A 12119-nucleotide genomic window follows, 5' to 3' on the forward strand; every position below is an offset into this window, starting at 1 on the left:
ATTTGAAAATTGCACCAAAATGCTAGAGGGATATAAAACAACTCATACAATAGATTATATATAAGATAAAATATTGAAAGATATGTTCTAAGTAGATGAATAATTTACTATTACATTTACTATCACAATGTATGCATTTATAATAGCCATTTAATTCTGAATGATGTGTGAGGTTACTGTTTGTAAGCACAATAATCCAGTTAGAGGCAATCGTATCAGTGTAACAATCCATCTTTACTGACACAAGCACTGGAAGTCACATACATACATACTGCATATGAATGGTATTGGGCCATAGACAGTCATGAAGTTAACAGTAATGGAAGAGTAATTACAGTAACTTCACATTCTGTCATGGCATGTCTTGACATTCATGTTGTCAAAGAAATGTGAAACATGTAATGGCAGTGATATTTTCACATTTTGAATGTAATGTCATGCATTCATTTGATAACCAAGCATTACCTTTGGGTTCTGGCTTCTCCTGCTCCTGCTTAATTATTTTCTCTGCTGTTTTCTCAGATTTCGGCTTGTCTTCCTTTTTCTCTTTTTTGCCTTCTGTGGCCTTGATGTCTGTAATAAACGATAAAGAAAATAAATCCTCAGCTATAGTTGAATACACCAAAACAAATAAATGACAATTTGAAATTATGGAAATATTATAATTATAAGTGTCAAACAGGAGAGAGTTATTAAAGAATACCTTTAATAAGGGAATCTTTAACTTCTTGCTGTTGTACTTGATTCTCCTTTACGTCTTTGAGAACTACATATGGCAGATAGATAGTTTGAGGATTCCACAATACACACACACAACACACAGTATGTACATACCACATATTGTAGGAACTGCATGCATAAGCATTACAGACAAATAGAAACATACCATAAATAGACTGTATACATTAATATTATACTAAAAAACTGTGAAACCTTTTTTTAATAAAGCACAAACATCTTTTGTTATTTTTCACTGTGAAGGCCTCAAAGGTACAGTTGTATGTATACATGTTGATTACAAAATCCTTCATAGTGGCATTTCTATGCCACTATACAAGTCCTGCTGGCACTGCGACAGCTTTATCCAGCTGCCCTCTGCACAAATGGCCCATGTATTTTGCCAAGTGCAATAGCTGCAATAGTTGAAGTGAAGCCCCTATTTGGATGCCAGCAAAGCAAGTCTTTACTGGAACGTTAAAATCTAGTCTGCTTTAAGAAATGTGTGTTTTATACTGGTCTGTACTGTTCTTCCAATTAACAACAATTAAAAAATAATAATAATAATTAATATATATATACATACATAAATACAGTAAATCTCTCTTAAGAAGATTGCATTTAGGGTGACAGTGCCCTTCATGCATTTGTGCTGAGATCTAATTTCTTTATTCAATCTTAAATTTAGTGCAAAATCTATGTGGTGTCAAATTAATGTATTTCAAGATCATCATCAAGTAACCAGTTAAATGAATTGCATATACTGTAAAATATACAGTATATAAATGAATATACGCAGATTATGTGTATATTCAGTTTGTTTTAATCAAAGTAAATTATGTTAAGACATTTGATTAGGCTACTCACATTATTTTTTGTTACACATCATTGTTGGTAAAATATATATTCAGCATGCTATATCCAATATGTAGTGTCAAATGCATGATACAGGGCTACTTGAAAAGCAGGCCACAGATCCTTAAAAAACAATGTTAACAATGGATGATAAACAAATGCATGCTTTCTTAGATTATCAACACACGTCATTCAATATGACAATTGAAAAAATGATGAAACATGGAATATCGACTGTCAATTATATACCTTTCTCTAGCTGAATGTCTTGGTCATCTTTGGTCATGAGGAGATCTTCCTCTTTGAGGCTGGCCCTAGTTCCCATTCTCCTGAGCTTCTCATAGGGTATCCGAACCTTCCTCCGTCGCTGTGGTTCAGTTCTGCGGCTCTCGTTGTTATTGTTGTTTTCATCATCATCATCGTCAAAGGTTTCAGAGTATTCATCTTCATCAGAAACATGCGGTAAGGTCGTTAGTTCATCCTCATCAGTTTCAGAGTTGAAATCAACATGGTCAAGCTTTTCAGTCGTCAGGATTTCAAGATCTGTTTGCTCGACTCTGTTCTGCCTTTTGAGGCCATCCTCCTTGTACTTCTCCAAATTCTCCTCTGGCTTCTCTTCTTCCTTCATAGCCTCCTCTATCTTCTCTTTTTCTTCTTCTTCCTTCTCTACTACCAGAGCCTGATCTTTTTCCATTTCTGCAATTTGAGCTTCTAGATCAGCGCCATCAACCTTGTCCTCATCTTTCTCTTCAGCATCACTATCAAGATGTTGATCGTCATAATCTCTGACCATGACATCTTCTTTGATGGCAGTGACAGCATCAGATTCTGTTTCCTTGACCTCAAGATCACTGTGCTTGTCCTTCTCATCACCGTCACCTCCAATAACATGCTCGGCCTCCTCCTCTTCATCATTAGCATGTTTTCCTCCGTCAGTATGATCTCCATCAATGGCTTCAGCATGTTTGCTAGAAAGGTCATCTTCATCCCTCTCCCCTTCCTGCTCTTCTTCTGTGGTAGCCATGTCCTTTTTCACCCCCCCTTCCTCATCCACCTCCTCTACAGACACCTTTTCACCCTGTTCAGCCATATCTTCTGGTTTCATCAACTCTTCCTCCCCCCCCTCTTCAACGCTCTCCTCTTCTTCAACCTCTTCCTCCTTCTCCTCTTCTGCCATGATCTGTTTTTTAACCTCCACTCTCTCCTCCTCCTCCACCTCTTTCTGCTCCTGGCCCTCCTCCTCGTGTGGTGGTTCGTTCTTTTTCGGTTCATGGTCCTCCTCTTCCTGTTGTGGTGGTTCTTCGTCCTCTTCATTCTCCTCATCGGAATGGTCCAGCAATGCTTCACGTTTGGTTTCTTCAATGATGGTGCGTGTCGCTAGTGATGTGATGACAGCGACACATTTAGAGCCTGCATCGTTTCTAGTGATCTAGCTGATTAATGACAATCATCACATAGGAACAAATCATGTCAAAATCAGTTTTTCAAATACCTTCTTCTGACTCTTTCACAGTGGCCTTGATGGGCAGATCACCCTCCTCCTCCTTTGTGTCTGGGATGACACTAGGCTCGGGAGCAGTGGCGGCTTCCTCTTTGGCAGCATTTATGATCTCTGCAACTGCATTATCAAGCCAAGTCACTTCTTTTACTAGGTTTTTTCAGCATTTGACACAGAGTTGCAGTTATAAGAGTTTAAGGCGGTTTGGGTTAAGGACGTGTGCGCACGCGCGCGCACACACACACACACACACACACACACACACACACACACACACACACACACACACACACACACACACACACACACACACACACACACACACACACACACACACACACACACACACACACACACACACACACACACACACACACACACACACACACACTCTTCGCTGGATTAACAGCTGCTGGTGATCTTATCAAATCTGTCTGAAAGAAATTATATCCAACCGTTCCCCCCAGTTATGCCTCATTACATTGCCCCCAGACCCCAGTAGTTCTTATCACCATTATGGATACACTTGAAACCTGAGGTGTAAACACATTTGATTCCATGCAAAGACAAATGAAGGCAAACACAATACATACAATACATTCAGTTAAAACAAAACTAAATTATAAATATATATATATATATACAGCAGAGTTGAAGTTCAGTCACAGTCAGTCATATTACTCATACATAAGATGCTTGGACAATGCAGGAGGGGATGACAATGACTTCGGAAAGGAAGGAATGCACCCACATAAAAGGTAGATTATTCATGCCCAAAAACATCAAAAGAAACCTGGACATGAATAACAGGTAATAAGTGAAACCATGAAAACATACCGTCTAGTTCTGAAATTCCATTCTGATCAAAACAATCACCCAAACCATATGCATGTGGTTGCATAGAATGTTTTCCTAATTTTCTTAATTTCATGGACCCACACATTTGCTTTCAGTAGACCATTTGAAATGGTTCTGTGCTAGGCATCGATAAGTACGTTTTGGGTTTAAATTTTAAAAAAAAGTCAAAATTGTACATGAGAAATATGCATTTCTCATGTACAATTTTGACATTTTTTTATTGTTTGTTATTTCAAGTGCATTTAATTTAATTATATTAAAATATAACTACTCATTTGGCTGTGGACCCCCTGGAAGACCCCACAGGGATCTCTGGGGGTCCCAGGACCCACTTTGAAAACCCCTGGCATAGACTTATTGTATAGAAAATATGAAGCATCAATGACACATTACTGATCATGCAACTTATCTATAGTTTTTTTTATTACTGTAAATAAGTGCAAATGTGAAGTCATTCAAATTACATTTATTTAAGGTTTGGCATACAATATTTAAAGGTTAACATTCCACATGAAACAAGCCCATCTTATAATCAAACTAGAACACAGAAAATGAGTGCTGAGACATGCATGAAAGGTCAGAAGTTACAGTCAGTGTGTGATAAACTGTGAATCTGTGAGTGTAATCAACAAGTCAATGCACACTAATGCTGGTCAGCGATATTGTAGCATACTTACGTTTTTCTATGGGTGGCAAGAATTCTCCTAAAAGTCAATAAAATATGACAATCAATATCCTTTCACACACAAATACAAATATATTACCTTGCGATTGTTTTCATTTTTGAATTAATGTAAAAGAATACAGAGATGCGTACCTTCCCTTCTCACCAGGTTTAGGTCTGCTGATGGAGCTGCAGCTTCATCTAAGCAAAGAGAAGAGAAAAAAACGTTAAACATTTTTGTTTTAATTCATACCGTAACATTTTCCTTTGAAGGAAACCAAAACCATGAATACACGAATATTGAAGTGCAATGGATACTTTAGTTAGCACACCAGTTATGATAAACAAACCTTGATCACCGATGAGCATGCCTGACATATAAGCATATAACACTTCCTTCTTGTCCGTCATCTCAACTACAGCATCTGTGACAATTTTCATGGGGTCAACGTCAACTGTAACTTCTGGAATAGAAAAAATAAATAAATAATGTTTTCATTACTTCAGGCATAGTAAACAAATAAAACTCTATTTGGAAAGATTCAGAGCTAGCTGCCATGGTAAAAGAAGGGTACAGTACCTTCTTCATCAAACAGCAAATCGGAGAAGTAGCCCACAAGCATGTTGATCTGTTCAGTGATGATTTCGATAACTCTACTGAGAACACCCATAGGATAGAATCCCAAAGCGTACTGAATACCTGATCAACACAAGGAGGACATCATCAGCTCATACTGTTCACTCAGAAACACATCATAATTTATCTAATCATAGATTTTTTAAGCATTTATTGCAACAAATTACAGTACTGGCACTGATGGCTCAACTCATAAGATGCTCCCTGAATTAGCAAAGCAGTTGCAGCTAAAACAAGGAGCGTGATGTAGAATCCCCCATGGTCATACAAGAGCAGGCCAAAAGCAAGACATGGCATTTCAGTTTAACCAAACCTAGCATACCTATTCTGGGACAAACAGCAAATACAGCTGATCTACAAGCTCACACGGCGTCACAACACGATGCATTGTGAACTTTTAGATGAGCTTTTTTCGGCAAAGATATTTCAACAGAACGGGGCCTAGTATAGAGCCCTAGGGGACTCCGGTCAACTAAGTGGTCACATTTTGAGCCATGCGAGACTGAACTAGAATGGTGGAGGCAAAGCTTTGCGAGCAGCAGCAGCATGTGTGGCAGCTTTGGTGTAGCAGGGGAGATTATAGGAGGGAGCCATATTTAAATGGACCGCCTTGTTGTCAGTGGGCTGTCATCTGATTAGAGCTGGGGTGTGTGACTTCCATGTGACCATGTGTGTCCTGACTGCTGCATGAACTAATGTGCTGCTTCGTTTCAATATTGGGTAGTCATGGTTGTGACCCGGCCAGGCAGAGCTCGATATACCTACTACTGTATATTCATTCTAGAAAAGGAGCATGGGGTTTGGAACCTCGAAACCAGTGGTTGTTAGTGGTATGTTGGGTTTCTATGTAAACGTGATAAATGATATATGCACTGCTAATTTAAACCTTGCCGTTTCAGGATGGTATTTAGAAATGTTGTGTCAAGGTACATGTACTATAATCTTGCCTCACAAAATGACAGATTTATGCTGTGTGAGCATTCAGCTTTGCTCATTTTAAAAAGCAAGCATAAGAGCTTAAAGTTCATTCTTGGTTAATGCTACTTGATTATGTACGTAAGCCTACTATAGCCTGTGACAAATGTTAATTTATATAGTATTAAACAGATAATGTAGCATGTTACAACAAGAGCTAAGATCATGTTAAAGCTATGTGCATATACCTTTTAATGTATCCAGTACTGTGTCCAAGATAACACAGATCACATCCCGGATGTAGCCAACTATTGCACCCACATTGTCATTAGTAACACTGAAGATACTTCTGCCTATGACCACAGGGTCCATGAAGCTAATGTCAGTGGTTCCTGAGAGAATCAAATAGATTTAGTAAAAAATCTATAGTATAAGTGTTTAATTAATTAGACACATCATGTTACACATTAAATCAGACAACATGACCCATAATGGAAATAGCCTTCATTAGTGACTACTATAACAAAATATGAGATTTACATAATACATTAGTATTAGTCACTGTCATCGTTATTGCATACATTTATGCCAATCAATTTCAATCCTTTTCAAAGTCAACTTCTTATGAAGCAATATAGCTTTTGTTCAGCATTCATACTAATGAGAAAATGAATCTGTTATATTTTGTTTGCAAGGTAGTTCACCCCCCTTTCTCACCCAATAGTTATTAATAGAATTGAACAGAAATAGATTGTTACATTAGAAAAAGATTTGTAGTTGTATTTTTAGTGTTGATACCTTTTTCTACATCCAGTATAGTATCCATGATGGAACACAGAACATCTTGGATGGAGCTCACCATTCCATTCACACAGTCATTTGCTTTATTAAAGCCACTCCTGCCAATGACCACAGGGTCCATGAAGCTTATGTCAGTGGTTCCTAAGAAGAGTAGATGATTTAGGGCAAAATACAAATCTATTTAATCTATTTAAGTGAACACATGTAATTGTATGTCATATGATATATTACAGCCAAACACAAATTACGATAATATTGACTACTGTGCTGTGTATGTTGTATTTTACTCAAAATGTCACTAGGCTAAAATTCAAAGATTTTCTGAATTTTCACATTAGTGAAAATACAATAGCAGAATAAATAATAATAAACAATACAATAGCAGAATAAATAATAATAAACAATACAATAGCAGAATAAATAATAATAAACAATAAATAAAGCAAGAAGTATAAACAGGGCTTAATTGGTCAAACTTGTTTTTACAGAATAAATAATCCGTTTACATTATGCATTTTTTCTTGACAGAATTTAACCACTTAAACCATTATAATTATATACTTTGTTTACCCCAGGACTCTATCCTTGACTCTATCCTTCCCCTCTACACCACATCTCCTAAAAATAGCGGATCTACAAAGCCCAAGCTGTTGAAGTTGTCGTGTGAGCTTGTAGAATTGCTATTTTTGCCAAATGTTCACTATGACGTGCCCAGATTAGGGATGCAGTTACGTTTGTTTTAAGCGCCGACAGTAATAGATTCTCGGTTCTTCTGTTCTGATTATGTATGTAATTCAAATGGTATTATCAGATAATACATAACAGCATGGTGTAATTTAATGTAAGTGAGGCAGATTCATTAAATAGACACATCATGTGTCTATTAAAATGGAGTGAGAGTAATTAAGATGGATCATGGGAGTAAATACCTGTAGTAACACTCAGAATGGTATCCAAGATGGCACAAAGCACACCCTGGACGTAGCCCCCCACTGAACCTACCAAGTCATTAACAACATTAAAGACACATCTGCCATTGACCACAGGGTCAAGGAAGGAAAGGTCGATTTTTCCTGGGAAAAACAAAGACATTCTTAGGATATCAAAATGTAAATTAATGGATTATTGTATATTTTATTAACCACATGAATTCATTAATCTACAAGCTCACAACACATTGCAACGCAACACATTGTGAGCTTGTAGATTTTCAATGAAGAGATTTTGTGTAGAGGGAAAAAAGGAGGGGAACAAGTACAGACCCCTAGGGGACCCCAGTCAACGGAGCATACAGGGTTTAAGTGGTTAATCTAGAAAGTATTTATTTAATGTAATGTGTATGCTTGCTGTTATCAGACCACAAAACCTTTTACCACTTAATTGTGGATTAAATAAATGGATCAAGAGAAGAGCCATTTACCAGGAGTAATCAGGTAAATAGTTATTACTAAAGGTTGGTACTTGGTAGATACCTTTTCTTATGTCCAAGATCGTATCCAATATTGTATCAGATATAGCACAAAGCTGGTCCCTGAAAGAGCCTAACAAGTCAGTGATGAAGTCATCGGTGGAATGGAAGAGTCTTCTGCCTAGGACTACGGGGTCCACGTAGCTGAAAAAGAAGTTTCCTGACAAAAACAAAATAGTATGAAATTATGGTTGCATTAGCAAAAACTGGTAAAATAGCAGGTCTGCTAGCTCAAAATGCATCACAATACACAGTGGATCAGCTATTTTTATGTGGAACCATTGTATAACGAAACGGGTTATAAAACAGGTTAAGTGGTTAATCAAAGTAATTGATTTAGTTGATCAATTATATAATTTTGAGGGGCACTAGCCCCTCCAATACATCGTTTTTGAAGATTACGTCATATGGCAGCCAAGTCTATGGGATTTTTATGACGTAAATTGTTTGCCAGCCAAGTCTATGGACTGTTGTTTAGGGCACTTATAGCATAAATCTTACCAGCCAAGTCTATGGACTGTTGTTTAGGGCACTTATAGCATAAATCTTACCAGCCAAGTCTATGGACTGTTGTTTAGGGCACTTATAGCATAAATCTTACCAGCCAAGTCTATGGACTGTTGTTTAGGGCACTTATAGCATAAATCTTACCAGCCAAGTCTATGGACTTTAATGTTTTAGGGCACTAACTGACGTCATGTGGCCGATATAAATCTTGTAACAAATTGTGTTTCATACAAGAAACAAACCAGGGTGGATAAAGGAAAGAAACATAAAAAGAAAAAGTATATATCAGAGGACTAATCTATCAGAATGATAGAGTAGCCTACTTTATTCTCAAATTGAGTTCTGTTGGAGTGGTGGACTAGAGGAATTATGAACTTTTCTGCTACTTCGTCATGCTGCAGCCAAGTCTATGGACCCTCCGTGACATACAAAAGCAAAAAAAGGCGGCCCTCACTTCACATGAGTGTGATTTTTTCAATTTAAATAATCAAAAAAGTAATTGATAGATCAATTGCAAACAAATTGCAGCCCTACTATACCTTCTTCATCTGAATAGTAGTCGACCAATCCATCTCGTACGTGTTTTATTTCATCAGCTGCGTAAGTGGCTGCAGCCATCGGGTCACTTAGACCTTGAAACTTTTGGTACAGTTCAGTTACATCATCAACAACATCATTTAGAGCTTGGACCGGATCCAAAATGATTTCCTGGATATCTGAGGGCAGAATAACATATTAAAATAACTATGTAGACCTTAACAAAAAACACAAAAATAGAAAATAAAGAAAGAGAAGCTGATTCAACAAGAAGAGACAAAAATGAGAAGACCCACCTGGGACCCCTTTGTGTTCTACAAAATCAAACATCCATACACCTACAATGACCCAGGACAAGAGAGCAGCCAGTGCTACCATCAGCTCTACAGAGAGTTTCAACTTGCTGAGCAGCCCCAAACTGTGAGACGAAGGTGCTGCTGCTCCATTGATCCTACTGGGTGCAGAAGAGGAAGGGGCTTTCACCCCTATCCCTAGAAAATTGGACAGAAATGGCTAAGTAACAGTACAAACACGACCAGACTGGTCCACATGTCTATGTTGAGCCTATAGCAAAAATGTCATGCTGCAAAAGAATATAATGTAAATGTACTTATTGTGTAATAGCATGCTGCTATATACTCTACTACAGTGGTTCCCAAACTTTTTCCATCCAAAATGATCTTGTGCTGGATTACAGGATTTGTCACAATCACAATTTTTCACGTCTCTCAAGATTTTTCGCAACGTCATTCTGAGCTTGTTGATTGGCTAACACACACACACACACACACACACACACACACACACACACACACACACACACACACACACACACACACACACACACACACACACACACACACACACACACACACACACACACACACACACACACACACACACACACGCTGCTGATTTTATCAAATCTATCTGGAAGAAATGATATCCAACCGTTCCCCCCAGTTATGCCTCATTACCCCCAGACCAGTAGTTCTTATCACCATTATGGATACACTTGAAACCTGAGGTGTATAAATATAGGAATACATTCTACATAACTGTAGTTCATAAGTTTTCACCAACATCTTCCTGCTTTAGTTTAGATTTTCAGTGAACAGCATACTGTAGTTATGATTATGAAAGTATAGTCAAGTCATAGGTCAGGAAGGTACAATTATGGTCATGTGTGGAAAATAGTTATATCATCCTGTAAATCAGACCATTGTGGGCTTATATAGGATACCATTCACACTTCATACATTCCCTCGCTGTGATAGATTAATTTCCTTGATGTCAAGTGATTTCTAGAATCATTGTCAAGACTGAATAATAATCTGTAAAAATGCTAATTTATATTAATATGAAACGTCACCGGGCAATATTTGATTACATTAGGTAAACACCAAAAGATATAACAGAATTGCAGGCATCTTCTCTCAGGACCATCCTAAAGACACAAGTAACCCAATCACATACTGTATGCGCATGATTCTTGTTTATTTATTACACTGGAAAATGCTGGTCATGGCATTTAGTGACGCTCTTGCCATCATCAACTATGTTGTGGTGAGGCTAGGAGTGAAGTAGTGTATGGTGCCAATAAGGAGGAGTTGGTGACACCTGCAAATCAGTTTTGGGTGTTCCTGCGTGTCCTCACAAACAAACCATAGATGATAAAAAGGCAGACATTCCACAGATGGTGTCACTCTTTTACCATAATGTGTGCTGTCACTGCAAGGCAAATGTTTCAGTTACACAATATATTGAATTATTATTTTATGCCTTGTGGCTCTGTTAAATTAATTAATTAATTCTGAATCATAAAACTGATGTGTTTTGGATTGTTTACATATTACATAATAACCCAGAAGGAGTTTTAAATGCCATGGAATGTTTTTGAGTGCTTGTAGAGCCCAGTGATCTCTCCCAGTGGCAATCAGGTTACAAGAGACCAATGCTAATGCTCTGGCTACATGATATCCTGTATTTATAGCAACCAACTTTCACCACCTTTCACAAAGGGAGGGTATCTCAAACAACATGGACAATTATGTATTGGAATTCATTCAATAGTTTATATTGGTATATTAGTATTAGTAGTTATAATATCAAGCAATAACTGCTGTTAATCTCATACAAAGTGAGCAAATATACTGGTGTGAATGTCCTACCTTCAGCCATGATGGTATGAAGACTTTATGTCAGGAATAATCCTTATGCTTGGAAGCAATGCCGCAACATACAGAGGTTACTGTAGGAAATATACAAAGCCTTTGGAAATCCAATCAGCATCCGCTACTTACTAACAGCACCTGGTCAATAAATTATTCCAATTCTTCTTGGTGAATGCAGTGAATTGTCTGCTTTCCCGACCCATATAATCCACAGGTTGAACTTCTCCCAGCAAATGTAGAAATTGGGAAATAAAACCAAGATTCTGTGTTCATAGGGGGCGGGTAATTTGGAGCTGCTGTTGCGGCATTGCAGGCGGGGGTCTGGGAATGGTGGGGCAACGAAGAGAAAAATAGCAGGGGAAAAGGCCAAGCGAAGCTAGAGCTGGGTATGGCAGAGGGGGGATAGACCAAGCTGATTCCACACAGTGTTTTTGGTGCCTCACATGGGTATAGGTCAGAGCCATGCGCAGGGAGGCTTCAAGGTAACC

General features: G+C 38.0%; 1 protein-coding gene across 1 annotated transcript in view; it reads right to left on the minus strand.

Moving 5' to 3' along the window:
• LOC306941730 (uncharacterized protein) overlaps nucleotides 1-12042 on the minus strand; it is a 34895-nt gene extending 22853 nt beyond the window's left edge. Inside the window, exons 1-12 of the mRNA XM_079527365.1 lie at nucleotides 11629-12042; nucleotides 9754-9948; nucleotides 9460-9636; nucleotides 8418-8573; nucleotides 6943-7086; nucleotides 6393-6536; nucleotides 5173-5292; nucleotides 4943-5056; nucleotides 4746-4793; nucleotides 4606-4632; nucleotides 704-766; nucleotides 466-573 (exon numbers count right to left, since the gene is read on the minus strand). Of these exons, the coding sequence (XP_079383491.1) occupies nucleotides 466-573; nucleotides 704-766; nucleotides 4606-4632; nucleotides 4746-4793; nucleotides 4943-5056; nucleotides 5173-5292; nucleotides 6393-6536; nucleotides 6943-7086; nucleotides 8418-8573; nucleotides 9460-9636; nucleotides 9754-9948; nucleotides 11629-11638 (1306 nt within the window). The 5' untranslated portion in view covers nucleotides 11639-12042. The remainder of the gene's footprint in view (nucleotides 1-465; nucleotides 574-703; nucleotides 767-4605; nucleotides 4633-4745; nucleotides 4794-4942; nucleotides 5057-5172; nucleotides 5293-6392; nucleotides 6537-6942; nucleotides 7087-8417; nucleotides 8574-9459; nucleotides 9637-9753; nucleotides 9949-11628) is intronic.
• Between the last annotated feature and the right edge of the window lie 77 nt (nucleotides 12043-12119).

Source organism: Electrona antarctica, assembly GCF_951216825.1.
Source record: "Electrona antarctica genome assembly, chromosome: 18".
Taxonomy (NCBI): domain Eukaryota; kingdom Metazoa; phylum Chordata; class Actinopteri; order Myctophiformes; family Myctophidae; genus Electrona; species Electrona antarctica.